General features: G+C 40.0%; 1 protein-coding gene across 1 annotated transcript; it reads left to right on the top strand.

Moving 5' to 3' along the window:
* Positions 1-1,302: 1,302 nt before the first annotated feature.
* Positions 1,303-20,350, top strand: LOC132395999 (stromal cell-derived factor 2-like). The gene is made up of 3 exons (XM_059973274.1): positions 1,303-1,535; positions 4,108-4,304; positions 19,507-20,350. The coding sequence occupies exons 1-3, from the start codon at positions 1,355-1,357 to the stop codon at positions 19,792-19,794; spliced, it is 666 nt and encodes a 221-aa protein (XP_059829257.1). The 5' UTR covers positions 1,303-1,354; the 3' UTR covers positions 19,795-20,350.
* The last annotated feature ends 603 nt before the right edge of the window (positions 20,351-20,953 follow it).

Here is a 20,953-nt window from a genome sequence, read left to right as displayed (position 1 = left end):
TTTGGAAATGTTGATGTTCAAAGGGAACTTAAGCAATGTGGCCTGAGATTGGTGCTCCTCACCACAGCTTGGAGAAATAATTTTAAACCACATTCTATTTTGATGCAGTGATATGATATTTGCCTCTCTTCCATCATATCTAACAACTCTAACTCAGTAGATTAAGCTTATTGGCCAATGTTGTGGTTTTAATTATTTCCATAAAATATGACATTTAATTATGCTAGAACATTTTATAGCCTTCATCAGAAAGATAAAACAATATCCACAAAACAAAGGCCATGATGAATATTTTCTCCATATTACATTTGTTAATCAACACTAGTAGTGGCCAACTCAAAAAGGGATACCCTTTTTAAAAAATATTTGTCACATGCACATCAAAAAACATTGAAACATAGTGAAATGTGTCAAGTAAATGTGAACAAAGATAATGGTAAAATGTAAAATAAATGTAAACGATGTAAGGACAATTGAAACAAAGACAAATTTTAACTTTGTGAAATATGTGTTCACAAAATTATTAAATTATCTTCCAGTTTGGGTGCTGTACATCTGTGTGGGTTTCGAATCTGAGTACACAATTTTTGGTTTGGATTTTTGTTGTTCCCTGCAATTGTTTGCATGATTTGTGCTTTTTTTCTTTTGCACATTGGGCGTTGGTCTTTTATTTTTGTTTTTTTTAAATGGGTTCTTTCGGGTTTCGTGCAGTGTGGCTACCTGTGAGCAAACACATCTCAAGGTTGATAATAAATGGAAATTGAACTTCATTATTGTAAATTATTTTAATATTTAAGCCTTTTACAGTGGCCTCAATTCATGCAATGAAAAGGTTATTTTAACATTAGGAATCTGATAAAAGAGAAACAAAAGAGTGAATAAATCGAATTACAGAGTAACTAAGCCTTAGCCTTGGAGTTACTATCAGGAGGAGCTGAAGATGCTAAGAACTTCCTGCACGTTTTGTGAACAATTAATAATTTCCCGATTCCAGCTGTGTCCTGTGTTCAGGAGACTCTTTACACCTCCCTTCCTACAGAAGTTCCTCTGTTAGCAGCTCCTGCTGAAACCCCACAAAGACGTTGTGGCACTCTGTACCAGCAGACAGCTGCCGTCCTCCCAGCGCGCAGCAGATTGACCGGGTCAGCAGGTCCTCCCGAACTCCCGGCGGCGCCGTCACTTCACCGGGTAGCCTCTGGTCCTCCCAGTGGCGCTACGGCTCGCTTCCCACGGAGCAGTCACTTCACCGGATGGCCTCTGGTCCTCCCAGTGGCGCTACGGCTCGCTTCCCACGGTGCCGCCCGCTCCGTTAGGCTGACGTTGACCGGTCGGCTGTTGGGGGGGTGGGGGGAAGATGAACAGGCAGTTAGAGCGGTTTCTGCTGCTGGCCCGCGTCCTTGTACTTTCCCTTCTTTCTGTGCCCGCTCTTTCGGGCGAGTCCGACCTGAGTTATGTCACTTGCGGGTCGGTTATCAAGTTGTTAAACACGCAGCACAATGTCCGGCTGCACTCGCATGAGGTGAAGTACGGCTCGGGTGAGTGGCGGGACGGGGCGGAGGAGGCCGAGGACGGGGAGAGAATGGAGGGTCTGGGTAGGAGGAGAGGAGGTGGTGTTGGCCGGGGCTGTGGATGGGATGTGAGGGGGCATGAGATGATGATGTGGTGGCATGGGACATGATACAGTAATTGCTGCTGGTGTCGTTAAAGGGACAGGGAGGCATCACTCCCCAGCATTGCTCAGCCTTGGCCTTAAGATCATATGTACATGAAAATAAATCTGGAGATCTGTAATAAAACAAAGAATACTGGAAATAATCTATATACCATTATTGAAAAAGAAAACCGTTTTGAATTGGAGAAGATTTAAAAAAAAATCTGCAAGTGCTTGAAATCCTGAATTAAAACTGGAATTATCAGTAGGGCAGGCAGCATCTGTGGAAGCAGAAGCAGTTAGGCTTTCAGGTCTGGGACTTCATTGTGGAGCAAGGAAGGAAAAGACAAGCTAATTTCTCTTGGTAATAGTTTGGAGGGGGAAAAAGTGGGGAATCTTAGATAGAACGAGTCAGAATGGGGCAGTTAGTAGAGTAGCCATATTAATGGCGAGGCTGTAGGGCATGTAATAGTCTCACCTGTTTTGTGTGTCTTACAGCATTAAGGCTGATTTATACTTCTGCGTAGTAGCCTACGCCGTAGCCTTTGTAAGTGGCCTGCACCGTTGTGAGCATTTATACCTCTGCGTTGGTGTGTCTGCGTCGCTCTGCAATTCACCACCAAAACGCTAGTTGGCGGTGGGGTTTCTAATGGCGACTGAGCGCATCATGTTGGAGTTGGAGCTAATAAATGTTGAACAGGTGTTACTTTTATTGAAATTACTGTAACAGAAAGAGAGAAGACATCGGAGGAGATGGTGTGTACGACCGTTGAACAGATTGAGGCAGAAGGAGGGTGAATTTTCTGTGCTTGTCCGGCCACTGAGAGACATGGATGAGGAAATGCATTTCAAATATTTTTGGATGTGGGCAGGTAGATTTGACGATTTTGTTCATCGCCTCCAACCATTTATTTCACATCAGTGTACGCACAGTATGCCTATATACAGGAGGAAATGTGCTGCTACCAAGTAGACCAATCACAGTTGTTGTGGTCTGCAACGCGCAGTTACATTTTTGGAGAGGTGCGCGTCAGGCTATGGTGTAGGTTACTCAGCTACGCCGTACTTACAGCATTCATTTGACGCAGATTTCTTACTTTCTATTAATCCACTGGATAAAGGTTTAATATAATTTATTCATGATAAATTAGCATTTTTACAGCGTGCCCCTGTGGATAAAATCAGAATGGCTTGGGAGCATGATTTAAATATCTCTTTATCTGATGAGATTTGGGACTCGATTCTCAAATCGGTTAATTCAACCTCTCTTTGTGCTCACCATTGCCTTTTACAGTTTAAGATTGTTCATAGAGCCCATATGTCTAAATCTAAATTATCTGGATTTTACCCTAATATTAGTCCTCTTTGTGATAAATGCAAAAGGGGCGAGGCTTCTCTTGTACTGGTCTTGTCCTAGTGTAAAGAAGTTTTGGAAAGATGTTTTTATAACTTTATCCTGTATTCTGAATCACCACTTAGAACCTAACCCTTTAATTGCTCCGTTTGGTTTTTTGGGTGAGACAGATATACGTCTGAGTTCGACTAAGTGTCGAATATTATCTTTTGCTTCTCTCCTGGCTAGACGTCTAATCCTCCTTAGATGGAGAGATGTTGCCCCGCCCACGCTTGCTCAATGGCTTAATGATATTATGTCCTGTTTAGACCTTGAAAAAATTCATTATTCAATTCTTAATTTGGATATAAAGTTTCATAAGGCCTGGGGACCTTTTATTGAGTACTTTCATAACCTTCCTCTTAATTAAGGTTTTATTTTCAGTCCCTTTCAGCTCTTTTTTTTGGTAGTAGGCATTATTATCTTCTGTTTTCAAGTGTATTTACAGTTTTGGGGGTTTGAATGTCCTGATTTATATTCTCTATATTATAGTGTTGTGGAGTTTTTTTTTGTTATGGGGCTTGGGGAGGATACTAACTTTACATGACTTCAATTTGGGTGCTTTCTCAATTATCTTTTTTATATTATATTATTGTATGTTTATTTTTACACTATAAATTTTTTATTTTGGTTTGGGTTTTTTTATTTGCAGTGTAGAAAATGATTATAAAAATCATTAAAAATACAGACAGGGTAACAAAAGCATTAATAATTTTTAATTTGCTTTGATTAGGCAACTGGTTTCTTGCACTGGAATTGATTATTTTTTATATATAACAAATTGTTACTTTTATCAAGAGTAGATAAAATGTTCTGGAAAACGGACAATTCCCATATTGATCCACTGAAGCTGTGAGCAATATTTAGTTCATGATGAGTTTAAGAGCAAGGGAAAATTTCAATTGATGGTGATAAACATACCAGCATTAATAAAGTTCTAATCTATAGGATTTTATTGGAATCTTCTCTTTTTTTCCACAGTTTTCAAATAACTAAAAAGTTTGTTTCCTCACTTAAGCTAATATTGAAAGCAGCTCCTAGATGCATTTTGCTTTTGTTTCAGGAAGTGGGCAACAATCTGTCACTGGAGTAACTGATGCAGACGACAGCAATAGTTATTGGAGGATACGTGGAAAAAGTGACATTGTTTGCCAACGTGGAAATCCAATAAAATGTGGTGAGACTATTCGACTGACCCATGTCAACACAGGCCGTAACTTGCACAGCCATTACTTTACTTCACCATTGTCGGGAAATCAGGTGTGTTGACTGAACTGGTATTTGATAATGTTGGCATCTGCTTGTTAATTGCCAAGCTGAAAAATTGTAAGTTAGCACCAGCTGTTTGCAGAATTAGTTTGGAAGTGTTAAATCAATCAATCCAGAATTAACTCTAAAGTCAGCATTCTGTCAACTTTTATGTCTCAGTGAATGTTAACATTGAGGTTCATATTAACGTTGCTGTTTTAAAGTAATGTATCTCTGCTGCTGCATATTCTTAAAATCATACCCATAGTTCCTGGGGGGGAGCATTGATGTGTGGTGCCAAGAGGACTGGAGTGGGTATAGGAATGTGCAGAATGTAGATCTAACTTGGATCTCTTTATCATCAATTTTCAATTGACACTTGAAGTTTGCCTAAATATAATAGACCATTTTGAATTCTAGAATTAATGAAGCCACTCTGTTATTTCTTTAAATCTCTGGTTTAATTTGATCATCTAGTGTAAATAGTTTTTAACAATTTTCAATTGTCTTCATTGTATTAAACTTTCCAGAGAAAGCACGTTTTCATTTTGTTATGGCACAAAATGATGTAAATTGTAGGCACTGCGTGTACAGTATACACCCTTAATATAAATTGATAGGTGGTCTATATACTGAGCAATTTCCTTTGTATTAGATCCAAATGGACTGGAAGGAAAATTGATATGTTACGCAGAACAGAAGCATGAATTTACTGGCATTTCAGATACACAGTTAAGGTATTCAGTTAGACATGGCACAATAAATACCTACATCAAGGAATCATTTAGTTTCTTTTACAGTCCCTGTCAAGCTGTATCAGGTCTTTGCATATTTACTGGCATTCAGTTTCTGCCACCAAGTGGTGATTTGAGAGTAACACACACAGTAGAAATTGTGAAGTTTTTCTTCTAAAACTCTAACCCCATATCAGTGTGTTTGGAAATCCCAGCAGCTGGTACACCAAGTCCTTGTTATTCAAAGTGTGTGCAATAGGAATGTTGCCAGAGTTGGGAATCACAGGAGTTGAAATGAGGGCCAGGCTAGGGTCTGGAATACTCACTGTTTCAGCATGTTTTGACAAGTTGGAGTTCATTGGGCTCACTGCAAAATTTATTCTTCTATTGTGTAGCATGCATTTCATTTTGATTTGATGTGTGGAAGGTTAACAAGAGTAACAGAATAGTCTGGAAAACCAAATGTAATAAAATCATAGCAACACACAAAATTCTGGAGGAACTCAGCAGGTCAGGCAGCATCAGTGGAAATGCATAAACTGTTGACGTTTCGGGACGAGACCCTTCTTCAGCACTGGGTCAGTCAATGCTCATGTAATACAACCATGGCTGGCAACGGATCATATAAAATCCCACTTTCTGCATCACTGGACCTTTTCCAGTCCACTTACCGCTCTTACTGGGTGTACTGATGATGTCATAGCCTTGGCCCTCCACTCCATTCTGTCCCACATAAAGAACAATGCATTATATGCCAGGTTGTTGTTAATCGACTTCATCTTGGCGTTTAAAATGGTCATCTCTCAGAGGCTGTGGGTAAACTGTCCTCTTTGGGCATCAACACCCTCTCTGACTGGATTTTGGCTTTCTTGATGGAAAGACCCCAGTCAGTCTGAGTTGGCAGCAACATCTCAAGCTTCTCAAGCTCACTGTTGTTTACACTGCTGACTCAACCCTGCATGGCCAGATCCAGCTCAAACCATACGTCATTGTTCAACAGTGGTTCGTCAACAATAATGTTCAAAGCACATTTATTATGAAACCATGTAAATAATATACAGCCTTGAGGTTTGTCTCCTTACAGGCAGTCACAAAACAAAGAAACCTAATAGAACCCATTTAAAAAAAGACTGTGAAACACCCAATCTGCAAGGAAAGAAACGAATCATGCAAGCAATAAAAGTAAGCAAATAACAATCAGAACTAAAGTTCATGAAAGTAAGTCCACAGCCACGGAGCCAGTCACCACTACAGCCGATCCAGGCCACGACCTGAGTTCAACCCACTAGTTACAGGCCACAGTCTCAGTTCAACGCAGAGATAAGTAAACCTCGCAAAACAGCAAGCTGAACACTGGCCCATACCTCTCTTTTGGTCCCAACATCCTGACTTTTTCAGTCTGGCACAGCGCTTAAATTGGCTAAACCTCAGGTCATTCCTCGCTTTCAGACCTGGGCCCTGCCGCTTCGATATGCACGGGCCTGGTCCCACCTCCTCAATTCGGCCCATACCTGACCTTTCCAATCTGGCTTGACACTTAAATCAGCCAAACAGTGGGTTGTTCTTCACTCTCAGGCCTTGCTCTGATCTCGACTCTGCTTTGCCGCAATTCTGTTACATCAAATTGCCTTGGAGTCTGCTTCATGAATAGCCAAACATTGGCTCATTTCCCAGTCTTGGGCTTGGGCACTGTCACCTTAATTCGGCCCATACCCACCATGTTGCAACCATCCTGTACCTTCGAGACTTCAACTCACACTGCAAAAATGCCAGGTTGTACAGGTTGTTCAAAACCTCAGCTCTGAAAGGGAAGTTACAAGCGGTGATTGTTTCCAAGAAAAAGTGTTATTAACACTGTAAGTAATAGTTGTGTTTGCCGCTAGCAAGTCATCGCTGTGCTTCACAAATCCATCTTAAACAAGAAGGATGAGCTGGCATAGAGAGAGGTAGATGGACTTGTTAAGCGGTGTGAGGAAAACAAACTTAGTCTCAAGTGAATGGACAAGACAAATTAGATGATCTTGAACTTCAGGAAGGTGAGGTCGACCGCTCTCTATTGCATATCACTGGCCCTGCCGAGTCAGAGAGAGAGAAGAGCTCAAAGTTTCTTGGTGTGCACATAATGGATGATCTAACCTGGGCCCACAACACCACCTCAATAGTCAAGAAGGCACAGCAGCATCTACACTTTCTGTGGAGTGTGAGGTGTGTGTGGCCCTCCTCCCACCCATTCATACTGGAGGACCATCTAGAATGTCCTGTCTGGCTGAATCATTTTGTGATATGGGAGCTGCAAGGCATTGGACCACAAAACCCTATAGTGGATACTAAAAACTGCTGAGAGGATCACCAGGGTCTCCCCTTAATTGTGACATTTACTGGGAGCATTATATATGAATGGCCAGAAGCATTGTTGGGACTACTCATCCCACAGTTTCTTTGACCCACTACCATCAGGAAGGAGGCATAAGAGCATCAGGACTAGAATGCCAGTCTGGGTAACATCTTGCCCCAGGCTGTGAGACTAATGAATACCCTGCCACCACCAAGATCTTGAAACTAGGACAGTGAGCTATTTACTGTTCATATGTGCTGTGGACTACATGTACTTCAAATTATATTTTATTAACTTATTTGTGGTAATATTTTGTTCTGTGATTGATGTATGTTTTTGTTAGTGCACCATGGTCTAGAGCAGGGGTCGGCAACCCGTGGCTCTTTCATCTCTGTGCTGCGGCTCCCTGTGGCTTTGGAAAATAAATGATGAGTATTTAATTAAAATGTATTTTATGTTAGTTTGTTAGTTTTTGAAATGTAATTCTAAGTTTCAAGATTATGGTGATCTTGTCAATCTAAATGTGCAATGTCCTGTGTATGTTACTCAAAATGGCTTCTTTGGTTTGTTACGATTAGGAATGCTTCTTTGTCTGATAAGTGTTTCTCTCACCGTTGTTTCGCTTTAGAATGGCTGATATGGTAATTGTATTCATTTGTTAATCAATGGGGAATGTTATTGTGTCTTGAGAGGCTGGGATCTCGGCGGAGGGGTTTTCGTGGGTTGTTGGTGTGAGGGGAGTCGGGAGGAAGATGCCGAGGAAGGTGGACATGCACTGGACTGCTCGTAAGACCACCGGGGTGGTCCCAGGTGTGACGGCGTGGCAGTCGGATGTGTCGTTGGTTCGTTGATTGAGCTCCTATGATGTGCACTACACTGACTGAAATTTGATAAGTTGGCGCCTTTTGTTGTTTTGTTCCTTGTATATATATATATTGTATTGCCTAATCCTTCTTTAGTTAATGTTAGTAAACTCTTTAGAGTGTATTTCATAACGGTATTTGGTGTGAAGTTGATACTGTGGGCGGCTCGAGGCATAAACTCGATTCTCACAGCACCTGCGTGTACGGGAGGTGGAGTTGGTGTGTGGCTGGATCTCCTTTTCCCCTAGACGTATACCAGCCTTTTGGGTAAATGTTACATAAATAAAACGTGTTTTTTGTCGCTATTAATATACGTCACCACTGCCAATGCCTGACACCCACCAGTGCGCGATTTCTTTAATTTTTCGATCCAAGGTAGGCTAACTATGGAGAATTCTAAAAAAAGAAAAGTGACTGAAGAAAACAGAACGTTTAATGATACGTGGGCAGATTCATTTGCTTTCACTGCTGACGAGACTGGTTTACCGGTATGCTTAATATGCAACGAGAAACTAGCAAACAACAAAAAGTCAAAAGTCGCAAGACATTTCCAGAATAAACACGCAGCCTTTGCTCAAAAATATCTGGACGGAGATGAGAGAAAAAAAGCAGTTTTGGAACTGATGCGGAAGGTTGATTTGAGCAAAAATCATTTCAAGAAGTGGATGAAGTCTGGAAAATCAACTACGTATGCTAGTTTTGTTGCCGCTCAGGAAATAGTCAGCCACGGGAAGCAGTTTACAGATGGTGAATATATAAAAGAATCTTTCATTAAGATTTCAGAACATCTATTCACAGACTTTAAAAACGAGTGAAATTGTGCAGAAAATCAGGGATATGCCCCTCTTTGCAAAGACCGTCTAAGACAGAACCATAAAAATGGCAGAAGACATCACAAGACAGCAAATTAAAGACATCAAATCAGCTGTGGCCTACTCGATTGCCTGTGACGAGTCTAAAGACAAAGGTGATATTGAACAAATAGCGCTGTTCTGCCGGTATGTAAACTCTGCCGGGCCACAGGAAGAAATGATTGAGTTGATACCTCTAAAAGGCCAAACACGGGGGGGGAGGACATCTGTGAGGCTGTCTTGAATTGTTTAAGAGCCAAAAGAATAAAGACCACCCACCTGGTGTCAGTAGCTACTGATGGGGCACCAAGTATGACAGGAGTGCACAAGGGATTTGTGGTTTTACTGCAGAAGTCGCTGGACAGAAAGCTGCTGACTTTTCACTGCATCTTGCACCAAGAGGCACTGTGCACTCAAACATCTCCTCCGGAATGCACAGCAGTAATGGATGTTGTCATTCAGATTGTCAATAAAATAATGGCAAAAAGTTTAAATCACCATCAATTCCGTTTGTTACTGGATGAGCTGTAAAGCGCATATTCTGATCTCCTGCTGCACAGCAAAGTCCGGTGGCTGTCCAGAGGGGAGGCGCTGAAATGCTTTGTCGCGTGTCTGGAAGAAGTGAAAACTTTCTTGGGCAGCTGAGGGCTCACCTTTCCTGAGCTGGAACAGCCAGTGGCTGAAAAAGCTACACTTCATGGTAGACATGACAGCACACCTGAACACGCTGAACACAGCTGAGGGGAAAGGACGCACAGCCATTAACCAAATATGATAAATATTTTAATTGCCTATTATACGTATATTCATATTTTTTCATTGTTCAGTGAAATAATCCTTTTATTTTTCAGGTTGACAGCTGGTTGACGCTATTTTTGGTTTGCTGCGGGCGTTTTTCATAAATACAAGAAGGACTCAAATAGACATTCAGTATTTTACTTAAAAGTAACCTTCAACCCAACGTCTTTTTTTCGGAGTTCAAAATGTTTTTGTTGCATGCAGAAATGCAGTTTCGTTTTCTCTGCAGGAGTTCATCGATTTCATAAATGCAACACATTATAGTTTGTTTATACATAGCATAAAGGCAAAAAAAACATTGTATGCAGTGTTATTTCATTTTTCATTTTAAATGTCAAACGGGTTTTGTGGCTCCCGGTGTTTTCTTTTCAGTGGGAAACGGGTCCAAATGGCCCTTTCAGTGGTAAAGGTTGCCGACCCCTGGTCTAGAGGAACATTGTTTTGTTTGCTTCTACATCTATAGTCCCTGGAGAGGGATGGGCTCCGCCAGGTTTCAGATGCCCAAGGCACGCCGTTTGATGAGCAATCACCTAAAAGATAGATACAAAAAGCTTGTCATGATGGCACCCCGACGACTCCACTAGGAGTGAGGGCATGCACATGCACCCCCCCCCAGGTGATAATAAACTTGAACTTGAACCATAGTCCCAAGGGTGCCAGATAATTGTTTTATAATAACATTATTTTTTCATCTACTGACTTGTCTTTGAACTTCCATCCACCTTTTTCTTTGGTAATTCAGGTTAATAGTTTATCATCTGAATTTACTAGAGAATTTTTCATGCTTGATGATTTGAATTTGAATCTGTGATAATGTATAGTGGATTTTGGTTTATTGGGACTCATCAGGAGCAGTACGTTTTGGCCAAGTTATGCAGTTGACCAATTAGCTGAAGTTTCATGGAAATAGTTAGAAGGTATAAAAAAGACAAACTACAGTTTAATTGAATAACAAGTTATGTATTTAAATGAAATATAGAACAAATTACAACACTACCAATACCTCTAATGTACTATGAAACTCTAATAGTTCCTAATAGTTATGGTCAGAGGAATTCAACTGCCGTGTACTTTTGATTGACTGGAAATGAACAAATCAGCTCAGACACCTAGTGCAGAGAATAGCCTGCCATCATGCAGCGCTGCTGGGTTGGGAGAACTCCCCTTTTGTCAGTGCTGCCCTCCAGTGTTCATTCAGTGGAAGACTAGCTCAATTGTATGCTTTCTGCCCTTTCTTTCAAGTCCTGCTGAAGGATTTTGGCCTGAAATATTGACTGTTCATTTCCTTCCGTAGATGCTGCCTGACCTGCTGACTTCCTGTAGCATTTGTGTCTGTTTCTGTAGTTTCCTATTGTTAGTTGAAACAACAAAGTCCTAGAAGCTTCAGTTCATTGCACCTTCTGTGAACTTAAATCTCGTTCCTGAGGGACTAGATTTGGTATCACATTATGCAAGCTGGATGCTGATGTTCAGTTGGATTTGCAGTTTGTAGACAAGTTTTGGAATTCATTGGAATTTTGAATTTAGAGTATATGTTTTAAAGCTTTGTTCTTTTGGCAAGTGCTTGAATTTGCTTTAGTTTACTGCATCTGAAATGATGGGTTCAGTAAGGTTAACATTCACGCCTTGTGTTTAAGTCTTTTTTCCCTCAACTTGTGTGGACATTGTACTTTCTGATATATTGCTACACCGTTACTTACTATATAAGAAACTCATCAGGACCATATTAAGCTATTAATCTGTGAGTACTGTATGTTGCAAAAAGCATAGTTTTGCACAGCATTATATATTGAATTCAGACAGTTGTATCTTTTATTCCAGTGGAATACTTCACATATATTATAAAATGTACTTGATTACCCATCAGTGAAAGTAATCAGAACCCACGTTAGTAGATAAGTGATGCCTGGTTATTCCTTAATGTGGCTGTTTTATTGTAAAAACTCTTGTATTATCACTTTTATGTTGCTTTCTTGTAAATTTCTTGTGAATTAATTGGGATTAATTTGTACCTATTCTGCAAAGCAATCCACATGAACACAAATTAATTAAGATAAAATTTGTAACTTTTTCTTTCTGAGTATTTTGTGTTTAGCCTCAGTTGAGGGCTTGAGAGAAGTGAATTTTTATCTCTTGGTTAAGATATAACATTGTTGAAGTGGATCAGGAAGTTCTATAATATCCTGGATACTATTGATCTCACAACTAACAAATCAAAATACATTAATGGGAAATACATTATTGAGATCCAAATCTGCAGAAATTTACAGGATCTGCTAGCATCCACTATGTCTCCGATTTTGGTGCCATCTGCAAATTTGCTGATCAAATTTACAGCATTATCATCCAGATCATTGATATACCGTAGATGCCAAACAATAACGGACCCAGCACTAATCCCTGTGACATTCAACTTGTCACAGGCCTTCAGTCAGAGAGACAATCATCTATTACCACCCTATGGCTTCTCCAGTGAAACTAATTTCTAATCCAGTTTACTACCTCACCCAAATGCTAAGGGACTGAACCTTCTAGACCAGCCTTCCATGCAGGACTTTGTCAAAGACCTTGCTAATGTCCATGTAGACAACATCCACTGCCTCGCCTCAACTTTCTTGGACACAACCTACCATGCACAAAGTCATGTAAACTATCCCAAATCAGTTCCAGTCTATCCAAATACTTATATATGCAGTCCCTTACACTACCTTCTAATAACTTGCCTACTACTGATGTGAGACTCACTGGCCTATAATTTCCTGGCTTATTCTTTTAAACAATGGAGCAACATTAGCTGTCCTCCAATCAACCGGCACCTTACCCATGACTAAGGATATTTTAAATATCTTTGCTAGGGCCCCTGTGCTTTCTGCATTATCCTCCCACAGGGTCCAGGCAAACACCTTGTCAGACCCTGGGGATTTATCCACCCTAATTTGCCTCAAGACAGCAAACACTTCCTCCTGAATTCTGTATACGGTCCACAACTTTACTGCTGTTTTGCCTCACTTCTGTAGACTCTGTATCCCTCTTCCAAGTATATATAGATGCAGAAAAATCTATTCTTTTGGCACCATGTATAGATGACCACTTTGATCTTAAAGAGGATCAATTTTGTCCCTTGTTATCCTTTTGCTCTTAACAAGTCTGTAGAATCCCTTAGGATTCTCCTTCACCTTATCTGCTAGAGCAACCTCATAAGTTCTTTTAACCCTCCTGATTTCCTCCTTAAGTATTCTCTTAATTTCTTATACTCAAGTACTTCATATGTTCCTTTCTGCCTATACTTATTATGTACCTACTTCTCCTTAACCAGGGCCTCATTATCTCTCAAAAACCAGGATTCCCTAAACCTGTTATCCTTGCATTTCATTCTGCCAGGAACGTACAAACTCTGTAATCTCAAAATTTCATTTTTGAAGGCCTCCCACTTACCAAGCACACCTTTGTCTGAAAGCAACCTGTCTCAATCCACCTTTGCCAATGTAACCCGCCTGGGTCACCTCAGGCTCGCTCAGCTCGTTCTCGTCTAGGGGGAGCAGCCTTTGGCCCCGCCAAACTGGGTAATCAGCTGGTGTGGATGCTGTGTGATGTCCCTGCCTCGCCCAAAAACAGACAGTACACCATAAGCGATTAAATGAGTACTATTTATAAAGGTTACTGTAACTAAGTGATTAATAACGATACGGTATATATGAAGAGAAAAGATAAAGAAAAGGCGCCAAACTTATCAAAGTCCAAACCACTTCATGCACAACCGTTGGAGCTCAATTACTGAAGTCTTCTGGCCACCATTCGATCCCCTCCGAACTCCTCGACTCGCAGCTCAGGACCCTCCGAGTGGTCATCCAAGCACATCAGCTTCATCCCCCCTCCTCGGAGTACCTCCTGGCTTCGGACCCCAGCTTGGGGTCCGTTCCTCGTCCAGCTTACAGCATTGCGTCCTCTCTCTCTCACCCCCTCGCGCTGATCTGCCCAAAAGCCCATCAACAAAAGCTTACAGACTCAGAAGAAAGAACATTAATCCCCATTTGGTTTACAAAGGAATACAATTCTCGTTATCAGTAAATTTTAACCCAAACAAGCCTCCAGCACTCTCTCCCAACAAAGAAGCATTCCTGCTAGTTAACAAAACAAAGCCCTTTTGATTACATACACAATAACAAAGAAAAAAGAAGAAACCCCCCTTTACACCAGATAATTTCTGATACCATCAAAATTTATATTCTAAACTGGACCAATTCAAAATCCACGTGCTGATCCATGCCCTAAGCTCGTCTACCTTTCCTACAATATTCCATGGATTGAAATATATATAATTCAGAACTTGAACCCCACTGTGCTGAAACTTCCGATTCTGATTTTCTGTATAGACTTAACAACGTCTCCCCCTCCCTGCCCCACAACTGCTCCGGGCCTCGGGTTCCCATCTCCCTGCAGCTCTAGTTTAACCCTCCTCTGTGCAACACTAGCAAACCTCCTGCTAGTTCCCTTCCAGTTCAGGTGCAAACTGAACCACCTGTATCGGTCTCATTTTCCCTGGAAGAAAGCACAATGGTCCAAAAGTGTGGAGTACTCCCTCCTGCACCATCTCCTTAGCCACATCTTCCTATTTTTGCCCTCACTAGCACGTGGCACAGGTAGTAATTATGAGATCACAACCCTGAAGGTCCTGTCCTTTAACATAGCACCTAAGGCCCTGAACTCACTTTACTGGACCTTGTCACCCTTCCTACCATTTGACCCAAAGCCTGAACTCTGTAATCCAATGCTGGCCTGCTTCCAATACTGGCCACACTGCTTAAAACAAACATGTTTATTGGACCTTGCTAAGTGCCTAATTATATTCACTCCAACATCTCTTAGTGATGTCTGGTGCACAAAATTCATTTGCCATTTCCTTGTTTTCCTTGTGTTTACTTTGCTAACTCGTTATTGTTTTGATTATCTATAGAAATTGTTTTACATTCAGGGTAAATTTTATCTTGTATACTAACTTTTATTTACAGTTTTGGCTTTGCTTTTTAATAATTCTGTCACCCATTGTACACTTACTTTTTATGTCTGGTGCAATCTTCAACTCAGTTCATAGATCTACTACCCCTTGAAATTTTTCTTTCATGCTGGCCTGTATTTATTTTATAGTTTGAAAGATCTTAAATTTTATCTGCCGCTGTTCTTGATGACCTGATCTCTTAATCTTGCTAGCTTGCTTTAGCAGACTGCTTTCATGCCCTCATAATTGATTTTCAAGTTTAGTATTCTACTATTGGTTCCCTAAGGTTGCTATAGCTGGGAGTGGTAATAGGGATGAATTCCCACTACCTATCAAATGCTCCCAATGGTGTGCATCTCAAGTCCAGCTCCTGGCCTTCATGTATGCAATAGCTACTAAGCCAGGCAGAACCAAGTCTACTGACAGGAGAAGGGGCAAAGGGGAGGGGAGTTTGCGGGCACCTTAAAACAAGTTGCTTTGGGCAGATGGAGCTCATCAGCTGTAATTGGCAGCTCATCTAGGAGAAGAATAACTGACCTCAACTGTCTGCTGCCTTGCAGCTATATTCACTCACAAGGAGGGCTTTGGGAGTATTCTAGATTTTTCTAAATTCTACAGCTGGAGTCCTTGAGACAGTCCTACGTTAAGTTCAACATTGATAGGCAATTCCTGCGATGCCGCTGTTGCCAAGCTGTATTGGTCTCCGCCATTCCTTTGAATTAATCAACTGTGTAGAGGGGGGGAGCCTGCTATATGGACAATAGTTTGCTCTCCATATCGTACTGCCCTTGCTTGCGTATCCCAGCTGTCTATGCGATGCAACATCCATGGTCCATCCCAACCAATGCAGAGCCTCATGATTATACCCTTGCCAATTTCTCTTCTTCAAACTGGTTTAGTATTCAATCATATATGCTCCCTGCTACCGAGGGTCAATTGGCAAAAGACAAGGATTAGTATTTGTAAGCTTGCAAACTAAGGCAGTAAGTTGTGAACTATTTAGATGCTCTTTATCTGTGACTTGACTGACAGAAAACATATTGAGAAATTTTAGCTCTTTATGTTGTCAGTAGCATCAGTTCAATAGAGGTCTGGGGAAAGTAAAGTGACTGACAGCTGTTAAAGATAATAAGTAATTTAACTGCTTTCTTGTAACTTGTTTAAAGAATTTACTGACTACTGTTTTTTTTGTTTACCCTAAGTCCTACAATTGGAGTGATCTTTCTTCGTTTGGCATAGGATTTGTTCTTTGGGAATAGAGGGAAATTCTAATTTTATGGTTCATCTCTACTTGAATACATTTTGAAAATACATCACAAGTTGATTTGACTTTTAAGATCAAACTCATAAAGCAGTTACTTTTAAACTATTAAAAGCAGCAAAATATTTTAATACCATTGTACGTTTTGCGGAGCAAATCATTTTGGATATCTTTACTGATACACATCTTAATTCCCCTTTAATACCCCTTGTTGCACAGTAGCGTGGACTTTGCTCACTTGATGTGTTGATCTGCCGAGTGTGGATGTGTGATCACGGTTTCTCATAATCAGTGCACAATTCCCCATCAGGAATCTGTGTTCATCGAACCAACACCTATTGAGAGAGCAGCTCTAAATTTTCAGAGGTTGACAGCTCTGCTGTTTTATCAAAGGGGTTGTTTAGTCCATGTTGCGCAACTGTAGGATTGTTTATCTCAGAACTAATGTTATACTTTTATCTCTTGCCAAGATGCACATACCATTCTGAACTTGTTCAGTGTTAATCATAAATATCTTCTGACTTCCTGCCCTCTCAATATCTAGCTGAGATTCAGCACTCGATGCAGGCCTGAGAATTTTTCCTGTGAATAATGTTGCTTATGCGGGCCTTTGTATTGTTTAGTGACACTGTTAATTAATATGGCATCTCCAGCAACTGCTGGAGAAACAGCTGTTTAAATTTTCTGAACATAAATGTAAGGGAAATTGAGTTACACAAAGAGCTGACAAATATGCAACTAACTTGCATTGAACGTTAATCTCAACCTACATTGATAAAGGATGTGCAAATGATGTAGAATACTAGTCAAGAAACCAAGAGCTAATCATTAGGTAAAGTTCAAAGGAAATGTTATTATCAAAGTACGTATATGTCACCATATACAACCCTAAGATTAATTTTCTTGTGGGTATCCTCAGAAAATGTATAGAATAGTGACTATAACAGGATTAATGAAAGATCAACCAAAGTGCAGAAGACAACAAACTGTGCAAATGCAATTGTGAAATATAGCAATAAATAAGGAGGACATGAGATAATGAGATAAAGAGTCCTTAAAGTGAGATAATTGGTTGCAGGAACATTTCAATGATTGGGCAAGTGATTGTAGTTATACTCTTCTATTCAAGAGACTGGTGTTTGAGGGGTAGTAACTATTCTTGAACCTGGAGGTGTGGGTCCTGAGGCTCTTGACCTTTTTGCCTAATTTCACAAATTTTGTAATTTCTCAGTCTAGTGAGCTTTGTCTTTCTTACTGAGTTACAGGTGCCCATCTTCCCTTTCTGAGATGTTATTCATTTGTAGTAACTTCATCTGCACAAAAATGCAGAAACCAGATATGTTAGGATATGGAGGATAGTGAGATCAGGGAGAGGTATTCTAAGGCATCTTGATATCAAGATGGAGAAGGAATTGGTTCTTTGAAAAACATAAAGGTGGAAAACTCCCCAGGAGATGGAGTGTGAGGGGCAGGCAGATGATGTTAAGTTTAAGTTGGTATCATAGTCAGTGTAGACATGGGTTGAAGGGCCTATTCTTGTGCTGTATTATTCTATGTTCCTAAAAGTTGCTATTTTTTTTTCCAGAAGAATCTGGCTAGTAAACTAATTTGATTTAAACTTGGCTTGTTATTTAAGAAAATAACAAATGCAAGCATGTATGATTGATTGATTGACAGATCATCTGCTTGGTGGCTGTGAGAATGTTTTGGAAATGAAATACAGGAGTGAGATATAATGAACAGGTGCAGAAGGAGGCCATTTGGCCACTTTGATTTGCTTCACTATTCAACAAGATCAAGACAGGTCTTTGACCTTATATCGGTCTTGGCACTCAGCATCAGTAAGACGAAAGAGCTGATTGTGGACTTCAAGAAGGTTAAGACGAAGCAGCACATAACAATCTTCATAGAAGGATCAGAAGTGGAGAGAGTGAGCAGTTTCAAGTTCCTGGGTGTCAAGATCTCTGAGGATCTAATCTGGTCCCAACATATCGATGTAGTTATAAAGGAGACAAGACAGCCCCTATACTTCATTAGGAGTTTGAAGAGATTTGGTATGTCATCAAATACACTCAAAAACTTCTATAGATGTGCCATGGAGAGCATTCTGACAAGCTGCATCACTGTCTGGTATGGGAGTGCGGGGCTACTGCACAGGACCAAAAGAAGCTGCAGAGGTTTGTAAATCTAGTCAGCTCCATCTTGGGTACTAGCCTACAATGTACCCAGGACATCTTCAGAGAGTGGTGTCTCAGAAAGTCAGTGTCCATTATTAAGGATCTCCAGCACCCAGGGCATGCCCTTTTCTCATTGTTACCATCAGGTAGGAGGTACAGAAGCCTGAAGACATACACTCAGTGATTCAGGAACAGCTTCTTCCCCTTTGCCATCCGATTCCTAAATGGACATTGAACCCTTGAACACTACCTCACTATTTTTAATATACAGTATTTCTGTTTTTTGCACATTTTAAAATGTATTCAATATATGTATACTGTAATTGATTTATTATTTTTTAAAATTTTATTTTTTTTCTCTTCTATATTATGTATTGCATTGAACTACTGCTGCTAAGTTAACAAATTTCATGTCACATGCCGGTGATAACAAACCTGACTCTGATTCTGACATGCTTTGTGTCCCATAGATTCTGTTATATCCAGAAACCCGTTGATCCATTCTGAATTACTGCATCTTCACAGCCCAACAGGGTACTGAATTCCAAAGATTCACTGCTCTTGATGAAGACACTCCACCATGTTTCAAATTAAAATGATCTACCCTTTGAGGCTGTGACCCCTCAAATTAAATTTGAGAGTTGCATGATTCCATAGAGCTGATGGAATTGTGCACTGCAATGCAGTAAATTTGGGTGCTGACAGAGTTTTAGTGAAATATTGCTTTAAAACAAAAAGCTAATTAGTGAAATCTGAAAATGGTGCCAACTTTAATGTCTAACAAAAACACATCTAAAAAAATTCTTCAGAGCTTACGGTGTTAAATAATGGGTTGTTAAGTCGTAAGTAGTAACTTGGTGTTATTAATGTACATTTTTAATGCATTATCACATAACTGTGGGAATTTGCAGTGTATATTGGCTGTTTTATTTTTGACACTTTAATAATGATTACACTTAAGATGTGTTTCACTGGCCCAAAAGAACTTTGTGCCTTTCTTTAGTTGTGAAAATTACTGCAAGTGTAAACTTGTTTATTGCTCAACTTACTTGATAATAATAGATCTTTATGGAACTGCCTTGTATATGACAACAGTGAATGGTATTCAGACTACATCTTAATTTAAGCCTTTACATATTTGAGGTTTTTTGACCTTGGTTAAAGGTGAACTCATGAATGTTTCCTTTTGTTTTGAAAAGGAGGTCAGTGCATTTGGCGAAGATGGCGAAGGAGATAACCTGGATAATTGGACTGTCATGTGTAGTGGAACATACTGGGAAAGAAAAAATTCAGTAAGGTTTAAGCATACTGTTACAGAAGTCCTGCTGTCCATTACAGGGGAACAGTATGGGCGACCAATAAATGGCCAACGTGAAGTTCATGGCATGCAGTATTCAAACCAATATAATTCTTGGAAAGTGATGGAAGGAATCTTCATGAAACCTATGGAGGGGCCTAAGGCTGGAAGTGTACATTCTGAACTATGATAAGGAATCATCAGTACTGATGTGTAACTTTATAAGCAAAGGTTCCTGAATGAAACCTCTTAATCTATATACATGGATTTTTTTTCCAGTGTTAAAACTTTTACATGAATTCTTACACCTAAAATGTTATGTATTTCAAATATTGGTAATCTTGAAGAGACCTCTTGGTGCTTGCAAAATTCTATTCTGAAGCCTGAGATGGGTGTGGAAGTATTTTAAAACTGTTTTGGTTTGCTGTGGATAGTGTTTATACATTTCTACTTGAGAACAAAGTTTATGGTGCATTAATTATGTTCTTCAATGGGAACATAACCAAGTCAGTATTCATATCTGGAAATCAATTCAGGAGGATAGTTTTAAGGAATAATAAAATTATTACATTTGGGCCACTGAAAATCAGTACCAAATATGATTATTGTATCAAAGATACCAAGATTATCATTTACTTGTAGCCCTGATTTAATTTCAAGTATAGGTGAATTGCAAAATTTCCTTCAAATGTAAAATTGTTGAAATAAAACTTGACTATTAAAGAAGCTAGTAAATAAATGTGTCTTTATACCTTAAAGATTTTGAATCTGCTTTCATTGGTTACTCGTGTTTTAAGACCTCAGTTCCTTGTAGAGTCATAGTCAAAGAAAAGAAAAGCACAGCACAGAAATAGGTCTTTCAGCCTATCTAGTCTGTGCCAAACCATTTCAACTGCCTACTCCCATTGACCTGACCCCCTAGGCAAGAACCCTCCATACCCCTACCATCCACGTACTTATCCAAACTTCCCTTAAGCATTGGAACTGAGCTTGCATGCATCACGTATGCTGGTGGTTCGTTCCACACTCTTATGACACTCTGAGTCAAGAAATTTCCCCCCATGTTCCCCTTAAACTTTTCACCTTTCATCCTTAAACCATGACCTCTTATTGTAATTCCACACAACCTCAGTGGAAAAAGCCTGCTTGCATTTACCCTATCTATACCCCCTCATAATTATGTATACCTCTATAAATTCTCCTCTCAATCTTCTACATTCCAAGGAATAAAGTCCTAACCTATTCAATCTTTCCTCATAACTCGGATCCTCCAGACCCAGCAACATCCTTGTAAATTTTCTCTGTAGTCTTTCAACTTACTTACAAAACTGCATACAATACTCCAAATT

The sequence above is a fragment of the Hypanus sabinus genome, chromosome 6 (assembly GCF_030144855.1).
Source record: "Hypanus sabinus isolate sHypSab1 chromosome 6, sHypSab1.hap1, whole genome shotgun sequence".
Lineage (NCBI taxonomy): Eukaryota > Metazoa > Chordata > Chondrichthyes > Myliobatiformes > Dasyatidae > Hypanus > Hypanus sabinus.
Note: the sequence above shows the minus strand (reverse complement) of the source record. Positions and strands in the feature narration are given on the sequence as shown.